The following is a 24,381-nucleotide window of genomic DNA, read 5'->3' on the forward strand; positions in this document are numbered from 1 at the left end:
ACCTGGGCCCTCTGCAGTGAAAGCACGGGGTCCTAACCACTGGACCACCAGGGAATTCCCTAGAAGACAATATTTAAAGTTACTTTTCAGAAAAATATTTTTTACGAAACTAGTAAAATTGGTTAATAATATACAGTTACATTTATAGGGAATATACTATGCTTCCAAATCCATGTTAGGAACTTTAAAACTATTCATCATAGTTACAGGAACTCTTTAAATTAAGTATTAATTTCTGTTTTATTAGGGAAGAAAATGGAAGTTTAGAAAAGCCAAGTAAATATTGAACATGAAGGTGTCTGCTTCTAGACCTGTTGTCTGTTGTACCAGAGTAAGGTGCTTTACAAAATGCAGTAGAGGTGTAGAATTATAAACACAAATAATTCTCTTAATCTGATGTAGAAAGGTAAAGTGATTAGCTTGACGATAAAATGTTTGCATGAAAGGAGTCAGCCCTGTACTAATGACATCTATATACAGAGAACTAAAGCTTCCCTCACTGCACCACTGCAGTAGGGGTTCATATATCAGTTTAGCCCATATGGTGGGTGAAAATCATAAATTGTGCTGTTCTCACATTGAGGTAGCTCTTTGGTTTCACACTCTAGATAATTGAGAATGATTGGAATCAGGAGAGCCTTGGGAGTTATTAGGGAATTGCAGAAAAAAGCTTAATGTGTGAACTCATGAGAAAAACAAGACATAGAGAACTGAGTTGAGCACATACTTGCAGAGTGTGCAAGACACTGTGCTAAGTGTAAGGGATGTGCTGTGAAGAGTAAGCCATGGTGCCTGCATCTTACAGTTTGGTGGGACTATGTATTTATTTCAGGATGGAGCAGAGAATATGGTACAGTGAGAAGAATTGAGAAGAAACTAGGGAAAGAAACAGTAATAGTCAAAGAGAGGAAAGAAGAAGAAGAGAGGGTTGGAAGAAAAAAGGTCGATGTCTCTTCTACTAGAATGTAAGTTTCCTGAAGCCAAACTTGTTTATTGTTGTATCCCTAGTGTCTAGGAGCATGCCTGACACAAGGTATGCTCTTAGTAAACACCTGTTTAGATGAATGAAGGAAGAATTGAGAAGAGAGGTGAATGGAAAATTGAGCAGGAAGAAGAGAAGAGAATAGAGAAAGGTATAGGAGAGAGAAGTAAAAGAACAGAGGAGAGGAAAGTGATAAAGAGAGGGAAAGAGCTTTCTACCAAATTCAGCTTTGATGCAACATGGCCAAGGCAGTGGTGAGAAGCTTGTCTTTATTACCTCTAGACTGGGGTTGGGACGGTACAGAGGTAGGGTCCTGTGTTCCAGACTTTCATGCTGATTAAATGAGATTATATATAGGGCAGAGTTTTATAAAGAGCAAAGCATTATGTGTGAGTGTTATTTACTTATGTATTTATAGTTGTTAATAAGTAGCTTGAAGCCAGAAGTTGAAATGTAGGTTTCTTGAGAATGACCTCTAATTTTAATACAGTAATGCTTTCTGTGTCTAGTAGTCAGGATATGAACTATTCTACAAAACTGAATTTTCCTGATAATCAAAGCTTATATTGTCATCAAATTCAACAAAATAATTTTACCAGATTTGATGTATGTCTCTTGTAAATATATATATATATTCTTAAAAAAATACCTATCTAATTTAACCTTTCCCTTATGATTCTGGATCATTATTATAAGCATCATTGATTATGTTTTGCTATAATATATTACTGCCCTCAGAAACCTGTTGAGATTTATTATGTTGCTTAACTCTTAACATAGATGAAGTAATCTGGATTACTGTTTTTTGAGTTCTTCTGATTATGTCTCATGGTTTTTCTGTCTCTTCTATCTCTATTACCTATTATTTAATAGTTTAAAAATCAAATTAATTTTTGTTATAAGAGATTTAACTAATATAGATAAATATAGAGTAAAATACAAGAGGCTTTTTTGTCCTTAAATCACGCTTTATTCCAATCCCAAACCCCTCAGAGTGATGATGAAAGTTTGGTTTGTAGTAACCTGTTTTTTCTCCACACATAAATACATACATAGTGTATTAATCTGCTATGGCTGCCATGATAAAATACCATGAATGGGTGGATTAATCAACAGCATTTACTTCTCATTGTTCTGGATGTTAGAAGTTCCAGATCAAGGTGCTGGCCAGTTTGGCTCCTGGTGAAATTATTTTCCTGGGTGTAGACTGCTGCCTTCTTGTGTACTCACATGACCTCTTCTTTGTCTGGGATTGGAGAGAGAGACAGCATGAGCGAACCCTCTGGTGTCTCGTCTAAGGACACTAATCCCATCATGAAGGCTCCACCCTCACAAACTCATCTAACCCTAATTACCTCCCAAAGTCCCTCTCTCCAAATACCATCACTTTGAGGGTTAGGATTTCAACATATGAATTTTGAGGGAATACAATTCAGTCAGTAGCACATATACACATACATTTATTTCAATATAAATGGAACCATGCTATATGTATTTTTCAGCATCATGCCTTTTAATTTAAGACTTTGCCTTGGAAGAATGTTTTATGTGTGCACCTCATTCTTTTTAGTGACTGTGTGCTCTGTATCTTAAATGGATTAAAATTTATTCAGCTATTCCCCTGTTGATGAACATTTAAATATTTTTTAGTTTTTTGTTTTATAAACAGTGTTATAACAAACATCTTCATATGGACTGATTGTGTGCACTTTGTAAAGTATTCTGGTAAGACAGATTTTTAGATGGTCAAAGAATATTCTAATTTGAAGTTTGAGAGACAATTCCAAGTTGACCACTAAAAAATTTGTGCTAGTTTTGTCACATCAATAGCGTATGTGTCTTCCTTCCTTCCTCCCTCCCTCTCTCCCTCCTTCCCTATATTTTGAGTTGTTCTGATTATGTCTCATAGTTTTTCTACCTCTTCTATCTCTATTACATATTATTTAATAGTTTAAAAATCATATTCACTTTTGTTATGAGATTTAAATAATATAGATAAATATAGAGTAAAATATGAGAGGCTTTTTTGTCCTTAAATCACCCCCTATTCCAATCCTATACCCCTTCCATCCTTCCTATATCTTCCTTCCTTCCTTTTTCTTTCTTTCTACAATATTGAGAATACTGAATATTATCACTTTTTCATGCTTGTCAATTTTAGTAGGTGAAAAATAACTTACTATTCATTTAATTTGCAGGGTTTTTTTTTTGTGATTCAGGTTGTAAATATTTCCGTGTGCTTACTGATCATTTGAATTTTTCTTGATGAACTTCCTGTTGTGTTTTTTGTCCATTTTCATAGTAGGTTGACTTTTTTCTAAGAGTTTTTCTACATGAGCTTTTGCTTGTAATTCCCAATGCAAATATTTCTTCGAAGTTTGACTTTTACTTTTGACTTTATTTATCATCTCTTTAACTTTAAATAAATTCAAATATTCATATACTTGGGTTATTTAATATTTTGTATATTTTGGGTTTCATGTCTCGCTTTAAAAAGCTGAAGATAAAAATTTTAATGTGATATGATAGCTGTGTATGTATATTTTATGATTATAGAAATTTTATTTTTCCTTTTTGTAGTTGAACTATAGTTGATTTAAAATACTGTGTTAATTTCAGGTGTTCAGGAAAGTGATTCAGTTATATATATATATATATATATATATATTCTTTTTCAAATTCTTTTCCATTATAGGTTATTAAAGGATATTGAATATAGTTTCCTGTGCCATACAGTAAATCCTTGTTGCTTATCTATTTTATATATAGTGGTGTATATCTGTTAATCCCATACTTCTAATTTATTCCTTCCCTCCCTTTCACCTTTGATAACCATAAATTTGTTTTCCATGTCTGTGAGTCTGTTTCTGTTTTGTAAATAAGTTAATTTGTATTATTTTTTAGATTCCAGCTGTGTGTGTTTTCGTGGTAGAAATATTTCTATTCAGGACCAAATGCATTTTATGTGACCAAAAATTGTCTGGTCTATGGGTACATATTAATTTTACATATCTAATTGTACTCAAATCTATATATTAATAAAAAATACCTCTATTGTAATATGTGACAACAGAAATAGTTTATATTAAATTACCATGTGACTGAGCCTTACTTTCTTTTCTTTAAAATAAGGATAACAGTATCTATCTCATACGTTGTTGTGAGAATTAAATGGGATAATATATGCAAATAATACTAGATGTTATTTACTCAGATGCCTCCTAAGTACCATTCATTGTTTATACATTAGTGTATTTCATCTTCAAAACAATGCTCTGAAGCAGGTATTACAGTACCCAAAATACTAATGAGAAAATAGATCCAATGAGCTTAAGCAAGTTGCCCAGGATCTCAGATAAAAAGTGGCAAAGCCAGATTATAAATACATGTTATTCTGAAAACAAAAATCGTGTTTTTTTCACTATACACTCTTCCTGGGAGATGACAGGTATTTTTTACTTTAGTCCTTTTCTCTTTCTCCATTTTCAGTTTCTCTTTCTCTTTTGCTGTTCGATGAATAAGACTCCCTAAAACAGACTGTCCAAGAGTACTCACTGTGATTATTGAAATGTTCTTTTCTCTGTCCAAAGGGGTAGCCATTAGCCACATGTGTCTGTTGAGTGCTTGAAATGTGGCTGATGGAACTGAGGAACTGAAATTTTACTCTTAATTAATTAATTAAATTTATATTTTTATATGCATTAACTTTTTTTTTAACATCTTTATTGGAGTATAATTGCTTTACAATGGTGTGTTAGTTTCTGCTTTATAATAAAGTGAATCAGCTATACGTGCACATATATCCCCATATCTCCTCCCTCTTGCGTCTCCCTCCCATCCTCCCTATCCCACCCCTCTAGGTGGTCACAAAGCACCTAGCTGATCTCCCTGTGCTATGCAGCTGCTTCCCACTAGCTATTTTACATTTGGTAGTGTAAAATTACATGCGACTACTGTTTTGGACATTGCAACCCTAGATATATGAATCCCTTTTTTTTTGTATGTATAAAGTGAGTGTAATTAATGTATTGATTGATAATGAGGAAACTGTTCATTCTAGGTTGAAAACTTTAGCAGAGGAACTTATACAGACACAGCAGATGCTTTTAAATAAGGAGGAAGCTGTCCTGGAGTTAGAGAAGAGGATTGAGGAATCTTCTAAGACCTATGAAAAGAAGTCTGAGTGAGTAAAACAAAAATAATTTGAAGGAAGAAAGTTTAATTGATGTAATTTTACAGAAGTACTTCAGTTACATGGAATTATGGATGTGTAATTTCTAGAAGCTGAAATTTCATATTAAGTATAAAACTGTGTATGGTTGAATTACTTTCTTGGACTCTAGAAGAGTGATTTTGTGTTTTTATCAATATAGTGTATTGATCATATGTCTCAATGTTTTAATGGTTTGAATTATTTTCTGAAAAACCCTGTTAAAACCTGTCTTTACTCCCCCTCATCAAAGTCTACCAGATTCACTGTGAATTCCTTGTTAAGAAAGTGACAGACCAGTATTATCTAGAAACTGGTTTCTACTGTGTTAGAAGGAAGCAAATAAACTTACTAAAAAAGAGCAGTCTGTTTCACCTATAAAAATCCTTCTGATATTTGCTGTGCTGTTTTTGTCTTACTGTTGTTTTTCTTGCTGATTTCTGGATCTGTAAATATTTTCATGGATCCTCTGACATAACTTGTTTTGCTATACTCTTGTTTTTACTGATTTCAATAATTATGTTTTCTACTATATTAAGGTTTAAATTTCGATCTAAAATTTCTAATCTGACTTTGATCATTGTTTGCATCTCTAACAGGGGTTACTGGTATGGTTTCTCTAATCCTAGACTAGAATATATAAATTTCTTGCTATCATACTTTCCCAATTGGTGTGATTTGTCAAGACTTTCAAGGATTGTGATGTGTAGCATTTGTCTGGTCTATACTTGCTTTTACTTTCTACACAACTTTTCAAATATTTTCTACTTCTCTCAAATTTCTGATCCTGTTATATACCCCATCATAGTCAGCAGATGGACCTCTCCTACATTATAGAAAAAATTAGAATCATTAGGTTGCAAGTACCTTATTTTCTAGATATTTTAGATATCTAAATGCACCACGTTTGTACCCATTCTCTTTCCTTATTTCCGTAGAGGATCTGTTCCTTTTCCTGTCTATTTCTTGTGCCTATTTTTATATCTCATCATCTCTTACTTTCCCAGAAATTTTACATTGTTTTATATATTATGTTCACCTTTTCTTCTCAACTGTGTCCTGTGCTCACTTTTTAAATATTCTTAGGTTTTGACTCCTGAAAATAATCTCTACCTTTCTTACCACCCTAGATAATAATCTTCATCTTTTCCCTCAATTACTGTCTTTGCTTTCTGTTTTCTTAATCAAACTTGTTGTAAGAGTGCTAATGAGCACTCATTTCCTCAAGTCTCACTTAGTAATTAACCCACAGATATCTGGCTTCTGCCCTGTCACTGTTGAAATAGGTAGATATCTATGAGATCATCAATGACCTTTATATTGCTAAATTTAGCAATGATCTTACTTGACCTCCTCACAGTATCTTTGTTGACTTCATTTCCCTTGGCCTTTGGGACCAAGGTGACAGATCTTGCTTTTCTCTTACTGGCCACTCCTTTGTAAATTCATCCTCCCCACTCAGCCAGAATATTTTGGAGTTACCCAAGGCATGGCCCTAGGCTATGTCATTCTCCTCTCTGTACTCTATCTCTAGGTGATCCCCTGAAGATGACTCATGTATATTACTCTCGCTCAGAGTTCCTCTCTGAACTCTATGGCCGTGTAATCAGTTGCCTACTTGACATGCCTCCTTGGGTGCCTCAGAAGTACACTAAATTTCTCATATCTAAGGCTGAATTAAAAATCCCCTCAAGGGCTTTCCTGGTGGCCCAGTGGTTGAGAGTCCGCCTGCCGATGCAGGGGACACGGGTTCGTGCCCCGGTCCGGGAAGATCCCACATGCCGCGGAGCGGCTGGGCCCGTGAGCCATGGCCGCTGAGCCTGCGCGTCTGGAGCCTGTGCTCCGCAATGGGAGAGGCCACAACAGTGAGAGGCTCGCATACCGCAAAAAAAAAAAAAAAAAAAAAAAATCCCCTCAATATAACCCAACCCAACGCAACCTAGTTCACTCTTAGTATTTTTTAAAATTTCAGTGAATGGCAACACCATCTATCCTGTTGTACAACTCAGGATATTAGGAGCCTACTTCTCCCACTTATACTATGGCTTTTATTACAACTTGGTGTTAAATGTCATATTGAAATTGATGAGCCTTTTAAAGGTGAGAACAGGGAAATTTGAGTTACTCTGGATATTCCTTTAATAAATCTGGAAATTTTCAGTATTGCATCAACAGAAGATTCTACTGGGATTATAAAAATAAAATTTATCAACCATTGCACATATAAAGTTAAAAAAATTATCTTTTGTTTTTCTCTATTTGCTAGTAAATCTCTTCAGATGACCAAGCAGTTGTACGTTTTACAGTTTTGTACATGTGCACATTGTAAATGACTCCTGTTTTATAATTTAGCAGATATAAAGAAATACAGTAGGTTAGCTGACCCTCTCACCAGCATGTCTGAGTTGCTGGGGGAGGCAATCTTTAAGTGTTGTCTTATCCTGGTAGTTGTAGATTCTTTGATTTTTTTGGTATGTTTTCTTGACTCACATCTTCGATTCTCTCTTCATCTACATAATCAGTGTGATCCACATTCCTCCACCTACTTGTATTTATCAGAAGATGAGAATGGGCATAGAGGAGAGGAAGCTTAAAGGGTGGTGGACATATGGGAAATAATATCTCTTGAGTTTGTACTCTGTTCCACATACTATGCTAGATGTTTTATATATGTTAATTCACTGAATGTTATCTTCACTATGCTCCCTGTGTAATTACCTGGATTTTACCTTTAAGACTTAGAGAACTTAGATAACTTACTTAGAATCACATACCCAGTAAGTGATAGAAAGTGCATGATTTCCTGACTCCAAGGTTTCTGTCTGTTTGATTACAGTAATTGCTTGATCTTACGATTTTAACAGTGTTCTTAGGAGAATAAATTAGACAGGATAAGTATGTCAAGCAGTTCAGGGAATGAGTCCTGTTTAACCCAAGTTCTGTCACCCCTTTGTTATTAATGGAGTTTTTATTGTTAGCTTCAGGGTATAATCTTGAAAATGTTAAGCATATTTATATAACTAAGTAGTCATTTTGAAATCTCATTAATTTAGACATTGGTAGGGTTGAAGTTTGTCTTTGAATCATATGTTAAAATATTTTGCTAAACAAATAGTCTGAAAAGGATTCTAGGGTAAATGTTTGCATTTCATTTTCTTAATATTTCTTAAACATTTCCATTTTTTGTGTGTATATGTAAATATATATGTCTACATATATTTATTTAAATATATGATTAAAAGCAATTTTTATCTAGTTTCAAAAATAGATTTATTTTTACTCTGCAGACATTTATAGCTTCATATACCGTGTTAGTTAAAAGTAATAAAACAGGGACTTGCCTGGTGGCGCAGTGGTTAAGAATCCCCCTGCCAATGCATGGGACACGGGTTCTATTCCTGGTCTGGGAAGATCCCACATGACGCGGAGCAACTAAACCCATGCACCACAACTACTGAGCCTGCGCTCTAGAGCCCACGAGTCACAACTACTGAGCCCACATGCCACAACTACTGAAGCCCGTGCACCTAGAGCCCGTGCTCTTCAACAAGAGAAGCCACTGCAATGAGAAGCCTGTGTACTGCAGTGAAGGGTAGCCCCCACTTGCCGCAACTAGAGAAAGTCCGCATGCAGCAGCGAAGACCCAACACTGCCAAAAATAAATAAATAAATAAAAAATGAAAGTATCAAAACAATAAAACAAAACTACATTTTTTCCAAATACTAAAAATATCCTATATTATATAATTTACACTCTTAAATTATTTCTAAATTAATGGAATTATGTGAATGTTTACTTAATAGAAATAGCATTTGTGTTCCTATGAAAATATAACATATGAGGGACTAATGTTAAAACCTTTAAATTTGGGTTTAACATAAATTTCTCCAAAACATCTTATAATAACAGTGAAAAAATAAACGATATGAGAAATCATTTGATAGCTTTGAGTCCTATAATTGAATAATATAAAGTGAAAAATGAACTTAAAGAATGGTTTTTATGTGACATTAAATTCACACTAAGAAACACAGAGTTTTAGCTTATATAAATGATGCAGGTCTCAGTTGAAGTACAGCTATTGCAAAATGTTATTTAAAAAATAGGGTGGGTCTTCCCTGGTGGCACAGTGGTTGAGAGTCCTCCTGCCGATGCAGGGGAAACGGGTTCGTGCCCCGGTCCGGGAAGATCCCACATGCCGCGGAGCGGCTGGGCCCGTGAGCCATGGCTGCTGAGCCTGCGCGTCCGGAGCCTGTGCTCCGCAATGGGAGAGGCCACCACAGTGAGAGGCCTGCGTACCGCAAAAAAAAAAAAAAAAAAAAGGGTGGGTGAAAGGAATAAAACCAACCATTTGAAATGGTATAATTTTAATAGAACACAAAGCGTCACTCTAGTATACATATCTTTGCTCAGTACTTCCAACGCATTTTTATTCAAATTGAAATAATATCCATCTTCTCCTGATCTATGATCCTTGACTACTGTATTAGAAAATAGTTTATGGGAAAATATACCAAGCAAATGTCATTTATGACTCATTGGCATAAAGAGCTGGTAATGTTACTATTGGTTTTAATGCTTAGTTTGATTTACAAAAAGTGAATGATTATTCAGTTTTGTATTATGCTATACCATTATCACCCAGTACTTAAAAATACTTTGTACATTATAAAATCATAACTCTTAGAGCCATGCAAAATCTTAAGAGATCACTTGATTCAACCTCCTTGTCTTTCAAATTATGTGACATCTGAGGGCCAGAAATTTTAAGAGACTTGCAAAGATTCACATCTGGCTTGTAGTGAAGGTAATACTTGAACCATCTGGAGTATTGTTCTGGTTTGCAAACTCAGGTACCTTTTATTTTTGTCTCAGAATTTTTAGATTATATCCACTAGGTGCTATGAATACAGTGAAAGGTTAAGACACATATGGTCACATATCTCATGAAGCTTACACTTTTGTAGAGTAGACCAGTACAAAACAGGACATTAACAATTGTGATAATTGCTGTGAAACAAGGAGTTCAGATAGAAGAATAACAGAGGAGTACCACTTAAGATAGGTGGTCAGGGGTCTTGTAGGAAATGGCAGTTTTGCTGAGACCTGAAGGACAGAAAGTGCCCTCCAAGTGAAGAATGCATGGAAAGAGTAGTCAGAAATAGGGAGTAAATAGCACCTGCATAAGTCCTGATCCCTTCAATGTTTTAAATTTATTTATAGCTTCTTGTGCATCTTGTATTATACAATCATGCATTTATTATAATATTTTTCTTCTTGAAATATTTATAGCTTTTTTGCTCAATGGTGTTATAAGCATATAAAATAATTATAGTGTGTTACATAGTGATTATATAACTGTATTGTTTAAAAAGTAATTATTGAACAAAAGCAAGATGTTAATATATTTAGTAGGTCCTTGTTGATTATCTATTTTATATATAGTAGTGTGTATACGTTAATCTCAAACTCCTAATTTATCCCTCCCCCCTACCTTTCTCCTTCGTTAATCATAAGTTTGTTTTCTAAGTCTGTGAGTCTATTTCTGTTTTGTAAATAAGTTCATTTGTATCACTTTTTTAGATTCCAGATATAAGTGATATTATATGATATTTGTCTTTGACTTACTTCACTTAGTATGATAATCTCTAGGTCCATCCAAATTGCTGCAAATGGCATTATTTCATTCTTTTTTATGGCTGAGTGATATTCCCTTTTATGTATTTCCTAATTCTTGGTGTTAGGATAGTGTCTCAGAATGTCTAAGTGATTGCTGATATGATATAATAGATATTTAGAACTCCTGAAGAAGAATTTAAAAAGGCCTATTTCTAAAACAGATTATTTAGAAACCCAAGGTATATGAGATGATAGAAACCTCAGGAAGCAGCAGTGAAACTTTTTGTTTTGGCCGTGCTCTGCGGCCTGTGGGATCTCAATTCCCCGACCAGTGATTGAACCTGGGCCACGGCATGGGTGAAAGCACTAAACCCTAACCACTAGACCGCCAGGGAACAACCACTGATACATATTTTTAAATTAAATTTTAATGGAGATAATTACAGATTGGCATGTAGGTGTAAGAATTAATACAGAGAGATCCCATAAACCTTTTCAGTTCCCCTTAATGGTAGCATCTTGCAAAACTATAATATAATATCATAATCCGATATTAACATTGATACAGGCATGGTTTGGAACATTTTCATCACTGCAAGGATCCCCCATTTTGTACTTTTATAGCTACACTGCCTTCTATCTCCCACCCCCTCCTTAACACCAGTTAAGGGCTACCAGTAATCTATTTTCCATTTCTATAATTTTGTCTTTCCAAGAATGTTATATAAAATGGAATCATAATGTATGTAACCTTTTGAGATTGTCTTTTTACATTTATTGTAATTCTCTGGAGATTCATCCAGGTACTTTCATTCCTTTTTACTCTTATGTAGTATTCCATAGCATGTGTATTAGTTTCCTAGGACTGCCATTTTGAAGTACCACAAACTGGGCAGCTTAAAAAAAGATACAAATTTATTCTATGACAGTTCTGGAGGCCAAAAGTCTGAAGTAAGGTCTTGGCAGGCTGGTTTCTTCTGGGCTCTAAGGGAGATTCTGTTCCATGCCTTTGTCCTAGCTTCTGCTGATGGCCGGCAGTTCTAGGCATTCCTTGGTTTATAGAAGCATCACTCCAATCTCTGCCTCCATCTTCATATAGTGTTCTGCCTGTGTGGTCTCTTTTCTGTATCCAGATTTTCTTCTTCTTACAAGGACATCAGTCATGGATTAAGGGCCCAACCACTCCAGTATGACCTCATCTTAACTAATTACATCTGCAACAACCCTGTTTCCAAAACGGCCACATTCTGAGGTTCCTGGGGTTAGGATTTGAACATATCTTTTTAGAGGACACAATTCAACTCATGACTGTATAGATATACCATAATTTGATCATTCACCCTGTGAAGAATATCTGGTTTGTTTCTGTCTCCATATAGCTTTCTTTTTACTGTCTCCATATAGTTTTGCCTTGTACAGAATGTCATATAATTAGAATCATACATTATGTAGCCTTTTCAGATTGGCTTCTATCACTTAGTAATGTACATTTAAGGTTCCTCCATGTCTTTCTGTGGGCTGGTAGCTTGTTTCTTTTGAGCAGTGAAAAGTATTCCATTGTCCAGATATACCACAGTTTATCCATTCATCTGCTGAAGGACATATTGGTTGCTTCCCAGTTGTGGCAGTTTTGAATAAAGCTGTTGTAAACATTCATGTGTGGGCTTTTATGTGGACATAAGTTTTTGACTCCTTTGGCTAAATATAAGTTTTTGACTCCTTTGGCTAAATACCAAGGAGTATGATTGCTGGATCATATTAAACATAAGAGTATGTTTAGTTTTGTAATAAACTACCAAACTGTCTTCCAAAGTGACTATACCATTTTGCATTTCCACCAGTAATGAATGAGAGTTCTTGTTGCTTCACATCCTCCCCAGCATTTGATGTTGTCAATGTCCTAGAGTTTGGCCATTCTCATAAATGTATGATGCTATCTCATTGTTCTTTTAATTTGCATTTTTCTGATGGCATATGATGTGGAGCATTTTTTCATATGCTTATTTGCCATCTGTATATCTTCTTCAGTAAGGTATCTGTTAAGGTCTTTGGCCCATTTTTTAATCAGTTTGTTTGTTTTCTTGTTGTTGACATTTAAGAGATCTTTGTATATTTTGGATAACAGTCCTGTATCAGATGTGTCTTTTGTAAATCTTTTCTCCTAGTCTATGGATCTCCTTCTTTTTTTTTTAAATCAATTTTTAAAAATTGAAGTATAGTTGATTTACAATGTTGTGTTAATTTCTGCTGTACTGCAAAGTGATTCAGTTATACATATATATTCATTCTTTTCAAAAAATATTCTTTTCCATTATGGCTTATCACAGGGTATTGAATATAGTTCTCTGTGCTATACAGTAGGACCTTGTTGTTTACCCATTCTATATATAAAAGCTTACATCTGCTAACCCCAAACTCCCCCTCCATCCCTCCCCAAACCCTCTCCCCCTGGACAACCCCAGTCTGTTTTCTATTTCTGTGATTCTGTTTCTGTTTCATAGATAGGTTCATTTGTGTCATATTTTAGATTCCACATATAAGTGATATCATATGGTATTTCTCTTTCTGACTTCACTTAGTATGATAATCTCTAGTTGCATCCATGTTGCTGCAAATGGCATTATTCCATTCTTTTTTTATGGCCGAGTAGTATTCCATTATTTTTATGTACCACATCTTATTTATCCATTCATCTTTCGATGGACCTTTATGTTGTTTCCATGACTTGGCTATTGTGAACAGTGCTGTTATGAACATAGGGGTGCATGTATCTTTTTGAATTACAGTTTTGTCTGGATATATGCCCAGGAGTGGGATTGCTGGATCATATGGTAATTTTATTTTTAATTTTATGAGGAACCTCTGTACTGTTTTCCACAGTATCTGCACCAGCTTACATTCCCACCAACAGTGTAGGAGGGTTCCTTTTTCTCCATGCCCTCTCCAGCATTTGTTGTTTGTAGACTTTTTTTTGTGGTACGCGGGCCTCACTGTTGTGGCCTCTCCCGTTGCAGAGCACAGGCTCCAGACGCGCAGGCTCAGCGGGCCCAGCCACTCTGCAGCATTTGGGATCCTCCTGGACCAGGGCATGAACCCGCATCCCGTGCATCGGCAGGTGGATTCTCAACCACTGTGCCACCAGGGAAGCCCTGTAGACTTTTTAATGATGGCTGTTCTGACCAGTGTGAGGTGGTACCTCATTGTAGTTTTGATTTGCATTTCTCTGATAATTAGCAATGTTGAGCATCTTTTCATGTGCCTATTGACCATCTGTATTTTTTCTTTTGAGAAATGTGTATTTAGGTCTTCTGCCCATTTTTGAATTGGGTTGTTTGTTTTTTTTGTTGTTGAGTTGTATGAGCTGCTTATATATTTTGGAAATTCAGCCCTTGTAGGTTGCATTGTTTGCAAATATTTTCTCCCGTTCTGTAGGTTGTCTTTTTGTTTTGTTTATGGTTTCCTTTGCTGTGCAAAAGCTTGTAAGTTTGATTAAGTCTCCTTTGTTTATTTTTGTTTTTATTTCTGTTGCCTTGGGAGACTAACATAAGAAAACATTGGTACGATTTATGTCAGAGAATGTTTTGCCTATGATCTCTTCTAGGTGTTTTATGGTGTCTTGTCTTACATTTAAGTCTTTAAGCCATTTTGAGTCTATTTTTGTGTATGGTGAGAGGATGTGTTCTAACGTTGATTTACATGTGGCTGTCCAACTTTCCAGGACCACTTCCTGAAGAGACTGTCTTTCCCAATTGTCTTTTATGTATTAGTAACTTACTTTCAGTAGTGCATGGCACAGTTCATTAGGATATTAATACACTTTATTATGTTGAGGTAAGTTCCCTCTACACCTACTTTCTGGAGGGTTTTTAACACAGCCAACATTGTTCTCAATGGTGAAAAACTGAAACCATTTCCTCTAAGATCAGGAACAAAACAAGGTTGTCCACTCTCACCACTGTTATTCAACATAGTTTTGGAAGTTTTAGCCACAGCGATCAGAGAAGAAAAATAAATAACAGGAATACAAATTGGAAAAGAAGAAGTAAAGCTTTCATTGTTTGCAGATGACATGATACTATACATAGAGAATCCTAAAGATGGTACCAGAAAACTACTAGAGCTAATTAATTAATTTGGTAATGTAGCAGGATATCAAATTAATGCAAAGAAATCTCTTGCCTTCCTATACACTAATGATGAAAAATCTGAAAGAGAAATTAAGGAAACACTCCCATTTACCATTGCAACAAAAAGAATAAAATACCTAGGAATAAACGTACCTAAGGAGACAAAAGACCTGTATGCAGAAAACTATAAGACACTGATGAAGGAAATTAAAGATGGTACAAACAGATGGAGAGATATACCATGTTCTTGGATGCAAGAATCAATATTGTGAAAATGACTATACTACCCAAAGCAATCTACAGATTCAATTCAATCCCTATCAAAGCACCAATGGCATTTTTCACAGAACTAGAACAAAAAATTGCCCAGTTTGTATGGAAACACAAGAGACCCTGAATAGCCAAAGCAATCTTGAGAAAGAAAAATGGAGCTGGAGGAAGCAGGCTCCCTGACTTCAGACTCTACTACAAAGCTAGAGTAATCAAGACAGTATGGTACTGACACAAAAACAGAATTATAGAGCAATGGAACAGTATAGAAAGCCCAGAGGTAAACCCACGCACATATGGTCACCTTATCTTTGATAAAGGAGGCAAGAATATACAATGGAGAAAAGACAGCCTCTTCAATAAGTTGTGCTGGGAAAACTGGACAGCTACATGTAAAAGAATTAAATTAGAACACTCCCTAACACCATACACAAAAATAAACTCAAAATGGATTAAACACCTAAACGCAAGGCCAGACACTATCAAACTCTTAGAGGAAAACATAGGCAGAACACTCTATGACATAAATCACAGCAAGATCCTTTTTGACCCACCTCCTAGAGAAATGGAGATAAAAACAAAAATAAACAAATGGGACCCAATGAAACTTCAAAGCTTTTGCACAGCAAAGGAAACCATAAACAAGACAAAAAGACAACCCTCAGAATGGGAGAAAATATTTGCAAATGAAGCAACTGACAAAGGATTAATCTCCAAAATTTACAAGCAGCTCATGCACCTCAATATCAAAAGGGCAAACAACCCAATCCAAATATGGGCAGAAGACCTAAATAGACGTTTCTCCAAAGAAGATATACAGACTGCCAACAACACATGAAAGGATGCTCAACATCACTAATCATCAGAGAAATGCAAATCAAAACTACAATGAGGCATCACCTCACACCAGCCAGAAAGGCCATCATCAAAAAATCTACAAACAATAAGTGCTGGAGAGGGTGTGGAGAAAAGGGAACACTCTTGCACTGTTGGTGGGAATGTAAATTGATACAGCCACTATGGAGAACAGCATGGAGGTTCCTTAAAAAACTAAAAATAGAACTACTATATGACACAGCAATCCTCTACTGGGCATATACCCTGAGAAAACCATAATTCAAAAAGAGTCATGTACCACAATATTCATTGCATCTCTATTTATAGTAGCCAGGACATGGAAGCAACCTAAGTGTCCATCAACAGATGAATGGATAAAGAAGATGTGGCACATATATACAATGGAATATTACTCAGCCATAAAAAGAAAAGAAATTGAGTTATTTGTAGTGAGGTGGATGGACCTAGAGTCTGTCATACAGAGTGAAGTAAGTCAGAAAGAGAAAAACAAATGCCATATGCTAACACATATATCTGGAATCTTAAAAAAAAAAATGGTTCTGAAGAACCTAGGGGAGGACAGGAATAAAGACATAGATGTAGGGGAAGGCGGAAGATGGCGGAAGAGTAAGACGCGGAGATCACCTTCCTCCCCACAGATACACCAGAAATACATCTACACGTGGAACAACTCCTACAGAACACCTACTGAAGGCTGGCAGAAGACCTCAGACCTCCCAAAAGGCAAGAAACTCCCCACGTACCTGGGTAGGGCAAAAGAAAAAACAGAGACAAAAGAATAGGGACGGCACCTGCACCAGTGGGAGGGAGCGGTGAAGGAGGAAAAGTTTCCACACTCTAGGAAGCCCCTTCGCGGGCGGAGACTGCGGGAGGCGGAGGGGGGAGCTTCGAAGCTGCGGAGGAGTGCACAGCAACGGGTGCGGAGGGCAAAGCGGGGAGATTCCCGCACAGAGGATCGGTGCCGACCGGCACTCACCAGCCCGAGAGGCTTGTTTGCTCACCCGCCGGGGCGGGCGGGGCTGCGAGCTGAGGCCGGAGCGCAGGGAGAGGACTGGGGTTGGCGGCTTGAACATAGCCTGAAGGGGTTAGTGCACCACAGCTAGCCGGGAGGGAGTCCGGGGAAAAGCCTGCACCTGCAGAAGAGGCAGGAGACTTTTCCTTCCCTCTTTGTTTCCTGGGGCGTGAGGAGAGGGGTTTAAGAACGCTGCTTAAAGGAACTCCAGAGACGGGCGCGAGCCGCGGCTGAAAGCGCGGACCCCAGAGACGGGCGCGAGCCGCGGCTGAAAGCGCAGAATCCAGAGACGGGCGCGAGCCGCGGCTGAAAGCGCGGAATTCAGAGACGGGCGCAAGCCGCGGCTAAAAGCGCGGATCCCAGAGGCGGGCGGGAGACGTTAAGGCTGCTGCTGCCGCCACCAAGGGGCCTCTGTGCGAGCACAGGTCACTCTCCACACCCCTCTTCCGCGGAGCCTGTGCAGCCCGCCACTGCCGGGTTCCCGGGATCCAGGGACAACTTCCCCGGGAGAGCGCACAGCGCGCCTCAGGCTGGTGCAAAGTCACGCCGGCCTTTGCCACCGCAGGCCCGCCCCGCACTCTGTGCCCCTCCGTCCCCGCCGGCCTGAGTGCGCCAGAGCCCCCAATCAGCGGCTCTTTTAACCCCATCCTGTCTGAGCAAAAAACAGACGCCCTCCAGCGATCTACACGCAGTGGCAGGGCCAAATCCAAAGCTTAGCCCTGGGAGCTGTGAGAACAAAGAAGAGAAAGGGAAATCGCTCCCAGCAGCCTCAGAAGCAGCGGATTAAAGCTCCACAATCAACTTGATGTACCCTGCATCTGTGGAATACCTGAATAGACAACCAATCATCCCAAATTAAGGAAGTGGACTTTAGGAGCAAGATCTATGATTTTTTCCCCTTTCCTCTTTTTGTGAATGTGTATGTGTATGCTTCTGTGTGAGATCTTGTCTGTATAGTCTTGTTCCACCATTTGTCCTAGGGTTCTATCCGTCCATGTTTTTTTTTAAATTTTTTTTCTTAATAATTAATTTTAATAACCTTATTATACTTTACCTTCGTTCTTTCTTTCTTTCTTTCCTTCCTTCCTTCCCTCCTTTAGACAATGAATCATCCCAAATTGAGGAGGTGGTCTCTGACAGCAAGATTTAGGATTTTTCCCCATTTACCTCTTTTAGTGAGGGTGTATGTGTATGCTTCTGTGTAAGATTTTGTCTGTATAGCTTTGCTTCCAACATTTGTCCTAAGGTTCTTTCTGTCCCTTTTTTTTTTTTCTAAATAAGAAGTTTTTAATTCAATAACTTTATTATACTTTATTTTATTTTTACTGTATCTTCTTTCTTTCTGTCTTTTTTCCTTCTTTCCCTCCTTCCTTCCTCCCTCCCTCCCTCCCTCCTTTCTTTCCTTCTTGCCTTCTTTCCTTCTTTGCTTCTTTCTTTCTTTCTTCCTTCCTTCCTACCCTCCTTTCCTTCTTTCTTTCCTCATACTTCTACTAATTCCCTCTACTTTTTCTCCCTTTTATCCTGAGCCTGTGGATGAAAAGCTTTTGGTGCTCCAGCCAGGAGGCAGGGCTCTGCCTCTGAGGTAGGACAGCCAACTTCAGGACACTGATCAACAAGAGACCTCCCAGCTCCACATAATATCAAACGGCGAAAATCTCCCAGAGACCTCCATCTTAACACCAGCACCCAGCTTCACTCAACGACCAGCAAGCCACAGTGCTGGAAAACCTATGCCAAACAACTAGCAAAACAGGAACACAACCCCACCCATTAGCAGAGAGGCTGCCTAAAATCATAATAAGGCCACAGACGCCCCCAAACACACCACCAGACGTGAACCTGCCCACTAGAGAGATAAGATCCAGCCTCATCCACCACAACACAGGCACTAGCCCCCTCCACCAGGAAGCCTACACAACCCACTGAACCAACCTTAGCCACTGGAGACAGACATCAAAAACAGGAGGAACTACAAACCTGCAGCCTGCAAAAAGGAGACCCCAAACACAGTAAGATGAGCAAAATGAGAAGACAGAAAAACACACAGCAGATAAAGGAGCAAGATAAAAATGCACCAGACCTAACAAATGAAGAGGAAATAGGCAGTCTACCTGAAAAAGAATTCAGAATAATGATAGTAAGGTTGATCCGAAATCTTGGAGATAGAATGGACAATAGATTGGACAAAATGCAAGAATCAGTTAACAAGGACCTAGAAGAACTAAAGATGAAACAAGCAACGATGAACAACGCAATAAATGAAATTAAAAGTACTCTAGATGGGATCAATAGCAGAATAACTGAGGCAGAAGAACGGATAAGTGACCTAGAAGATAAAATAGTGGAAATAACTACTGCAGAGCAGAATAAAGAAAAAAGAATGAAAAGAACTGAGGACAGTCTCAGAGACCTCTGGGACAACATTAAACGCACCAACATTCGAATTATAGGGGTTCCAGAAGAAGAAGAGAAAAAGAAAGGGACTGAGAAAATATTTGAAGAGATTATAGTTGAAAACTTCCCTAATATGGGAAAGGAAATAGTTAATCAAGTCCAGGAAGCACAGAGAGTCCCATACAAGATAAATACAAGGAGAAATACGCCAAGACACATATTAATCAAACTGTCAAAAATTAAATACAAAGAAAGCATATTAAAAGCAGCAAGGGAAAAACAACAAATAACACATAAGGGAATCCCCATAAGGTTAACAGCTGATCTCTCAGCAGAAACCCTACAAGCCAGAAGGGAGTGGCAGGACATACTGAAAGTGATGAAGGAGAAAAACATGCAGCCAAGACTACTCTACCCAGCAAGGATCTCATTCAGATTTGATGGAGAAATTAAAACCTTTACAGACAAGCAAAAGCTGAGAGAGTTCAGCACCACCAAACCAGCTTTACAACAAATGCTAAAGGATCTTCTCTAGGCAAGAAACACAAGAGAAGGAAAAGACCTATAATAACGAACCCAAAACAATTTAGAAAATGGGAATAGGAACATACATATCGATAATTACCTTAAATGTAAATGGACTAAATGCTCCCACCAAAAGACACAGATTAGCTGAATGGATACAAAAACAAGACCCTTATATATGCTGTCTACAAGAGACCCACTTCAGACCTAGAGACACATACAGACTGAAAGTAAGGGGATGGAAAAAGATATTCCATGCAAATGGAAGCCAAAAGAAAGCTGGAGTAGCAATTCTCATATCAGACAAAATAGACTTTAAAATAAGGGACTATTAAAAGAGACAAAGAAGGACACTACATAATGATCAAGGGATCGATCCAAGAAGAAGATATAACAATTGTAAATATTTATGCACCCAACATAGGAGCACCTCAATACATTAGGCAAATACTAACAGCCATAAAAGGGGAAATCGACAGTAACACAATAATAGTAGGGGACTTAAACACCCCACTTTCACCCATGGACAGATCATCCAAAATGAAAATAAATAAGGAAACACAAGCTTTAAATGATACATTAAACAAGATGGACTTAATTGATATTTATAGGACACTCCATCCAAAAACAACAGAATACACATTTTTCTCAAGTGCTCATGGAACATTCTCCAGGATAGATCATATCTTAGGTCACAAATCAAGCCTTGGTAAATTTAAGAAAATTGAAATTGTATCAAGTATCTTTTCTGACCACAACGCCATGAGACTAGATATCAATTACAGGAAAAGATCTGTAAAAAATACAAACACATGGAGGCTAAACAATACACTACTTAATAATGAAGAGATCACTGAAGAAATCAAAGAGGAAATCAAAAAATACCTAGAAACAAATGACAATGGAGACACAACGACCCAAAACCTGTGGGATGCAGCAAAAGCAGTTCTAAGGGGGAAGTTTATAGCAATACAAGCCCACCTTAAGAAGCAGGAAACATCTCGAATAAACAACCTAACCTTGCACCTCAAGCAATTAGAGAAAGAAGAACAAAAAAACCCCAAAGCTAGCAGAAGGAAAGAAATCATAAAAATCAGATCAGAAATAAATGAAAAAGAAATGAAGGAAACAATAGCAAAGATCAATAAAACTAAAAGCTGGTTCTTTGAGAAGATAAACAAAATAGATAAACCACTAGCCAGACTCATCAAGAAAAAAAGGGAGAAGACTCAAATCAATAGAATTAGAAATGAAAAAGGAGAGGTAACAACTGACACTGCAGAGATAAAAGAGATCATGAGAGATTACTACAAGCAACTCTATGCCAATAAAATGGACAATCTGGAAGAAATGGACAAATTCTTAGAAATGCACAACCTGCCAAGACTGAATCAGGAAGAAATAGAAAATATGAACAGACCAATCACAAGCACTGAAATTGAAACTGTGATTAAAAATCTTCCAACAAAGAAAAGCCCAGGACCAGATGGCTTCACAGGCGAATTCTATCAAACATTTAGAGAAGAGCTAACACCTATCCTTCTCAAACTCTTCCAAAATATAGCAGAGGGAGGACCACTCCCTAGCTCCTTCTACGAGGCCACCATCACCTTGATACCAAAACCAGACAAGGATGTCACAAAGAAAGAAAACTACAGGCCAATATCACTGATGCACATAGATGCAAAAATCCTCAACAAAATACTAGCAAAGAGAATCCAACAGCACATTAAAAGGATCATACACCATGATCAAGTGGGGTTTATTCCAGGAATGCAAGGATTCTTCAATATACGCAAATCTATCAATGTGATAAACCATATTAACAAATTGAAGGAGAAAAACCATATGATCATCTCAATAGATGCAGAGAAAGCTTTTGACAAAATTCAACACCCATTTATGATAAAAACCCTGCAGAAAGTAGGCATAGAGGGAACTTTCCTCAACATAATAAAGGCCATATATGACAAGCCCACAGCAAACATCATCCTCAATGGTGAAAAACTGAAAGCATTTCCACTAAGATCAGGAACAAGACAAGGTTGTCCACTCTCACCACTATTATTCAACATTGTTTTGGAAGTTTTAGCCACAGCAATCAGAGAAGAAAAGGAAATAAAAGGAATCCAAATTGGAAAAGAAGAAGTAAAACTGTCACTGTTTGCAGATGACATGATCCTATACATAGAGAACCCTAAAGATGTTACCTGAAAACTAGTAGAGCTAATCAATGAATTTGGTAAAGTGGCAGAATACAAAATTAATGCACAGAAATCTCTGGCATTCCTATATACTTATGATGAAAAATCTGAAAGTGAAATCAAGAAAACACTCCCATTTACCACTGCAACAAAAAGAATAAAATATCTAGGAATAAACCTACCTAAGGAGACAAAAGACCTGTATGCAGAAAATTATAAGACACTGATGAAAGAAATTAAAGATGATATAAATAGATGGAGAGATATACCATGTTCTTGGATTGGAAGAATCAACATTGTGAAAATGACTCTACTACCCAAAGCAATCTATAGATTCAATGCAATCCCTATTAAACTACCACTGGCATTTTTCACAGAACTAGAACAAAAAATTTCACAATTTGTATGGAAACACAAAAGACCCCGAATAGCCAAAGCAATCTTGAGAACGAAAGAAGGAACTGGAGGAATCAGGCTCCCTGACTTCAGACTATACTACAAAGCTACAGTCATCAAGACGGTATGGTACTGGCACAAAAACAGAAAGATAGATCAATGGAAAAGGATAGAAAGCCCAGAGATAAACCCATGCACATATGGACACCTTATTTTTGATAAAGGTGGCAGTAATGTACAATGGAGAAAAGACAGCCTCTTCAATAAGTGGTGCTGGGAAAACTGGACAGGTACATGTAAAAGTATGAGATTAGATCACTCCCTAACACCATACACAAAAATAAGCTCAAAATGGATTAAAGACCTAAATGTAAGGCCAGAAACTATCAAACTCTTAGAGGAAAACATAGGCAGAACACTCTATGACATAAATCACAGCAAGATCCTTTCTGACCCACCTCCTAGAGTAATGGGAATAAAAACAAAAATAAACAAATGGGACCTAATGAAACTTCAAAGCTTTTGCACAGCAAAGGAAACCATAAACAAGACCAAAAGACAACTCTCAGAATGGGAGAAAATATTTGCAAATGAAGCAACCGACAAAGGATTAATCTCCAAAATTTACAAGCAGCTCATGCAGCTCAATAACAAGAAAACAAACAACCCAATCCAAAAATGGGCAGAAGACCTAAATAGACATTTCTCCAAAGAAGATATACAGACTGCCAACAAACACATGAAAGAATGCTCAACATCACTAATCATTAGAGAAATGCAAATCAAAACTACAATGAGATATCATCTCACACCAGTCAGAATGGCCATCATCAAAAAATCTAGAAACAATAAATGCTGGAGAGGGTGTGGAGAAAAGGGAACCCTCTTACACTGTTGGTGGGAATGTAAATTGATACAGCCACAGTGGAGAACAGTATGGAGGTTCCTTAAAAAGCAACAAATAGAACTACCATATGACCCAGCAATCCCACTACTGGGCATATACCCTGAGAAAACCATAATTCAAAAAGAGACATGTACCAAAATGTTCATTGCAGCTCTATTTACAATAGCCCGGAGATGGAAACAACCTAAGTGCCCATCATCGGATGAATGGATAAAGAAGATGTGGCACATATATACAATGGAATATTACTCAGCCATAAAAAGAAACGAAATTGAGCTATTTGTAATGAGGTGGATAGACCTAGAGTCTGTCATACAGAGTGAAGTAAGTCAGAAAGAGAGAGACAAATACCGTATGCTAACACATATATATGGAATTTAAGAAAAAAAAATGTCATGAAAAACCTAGGGGTAAAGCAGGAATAAAGACGCAGACCTCTTAGAGAACGGACTTGAGGTTATGGGGAGGGGGAAGGGTGAGCTGTGACAGGGCGAGAGAGAGTCATGGGCATATACACACTAACAAACGCAGTAAGGTAGATAGCTAGTGGGAAGCAGCCGCATGGCACAGGGATATTGGCTCGGTGCTTTGTGACAGCCTGGAGGGGTGGGATGGGGAGGGTGGGAGGGAGGGAGACGCAACAGGGAAGACATATGGGAACATATGTTTATGTATGACTGATTCACTTTGTTATAAAGCAGAAACTAACACACCATTGTAAAGCAATTATACCCCAATAAAGATTTAAAAAAAAAAAAAACTAAAAAAAAAAAGACATAGAGGTAGAGAATGGACTTGAGGACACTGGGGGGTGGGGAGTGTAAGCTGGGACGAAGTGAGAGGGTGGCATGGACATATATACACTACCAAATATAA

General features: G+C 37.5%; 1 protein-coding gene across 7 annotated transcripts in view; it reads left to right on the forward strand.

The window, feature by feature from the left end:
* The window catches only part of FER (FER tyrosine kinase), a 478,023-nt gene that overhangs the window by 147,019 nt on the left and 306,623 nt on the right, over window positions 1–24,381 (forward strand). For 6 of the 7 annotated variants that reach the window (XM_060143370.1, XM_060143371.1, XM_060143367.1 and 3 more), the window contains one exon: window positions 5,043–5,165. In XM_060143370.1, the coding sequence (XP_059999353.1) occupies window positions 5,043–5,165 (123 nt within the window). Of the gene's footprint in view, window positions 1–838; window positions 966–5,042; window positions 5,166–24,381 lie in introns of those variants that run through there. The other variant, XM_060143373.1, reaches the window with a different exon arrangement.

The sequence above is a fragment of the Lagenorhynchus albirostris genome, chromosome 3 (genome assembly GCF_949774975.1).
Source record: "Lagenorhynchus albirostris chromosome 3, mLagAlb1.1, whole genome shotgun sequence".
Taxonomy (NCBI): Eukaryota; Metazoa; Chordata; class Mammalia; order Artiodactyla; family Delphinidae; genus Lagenorhynchus; species Lagenorhynchus albirostris.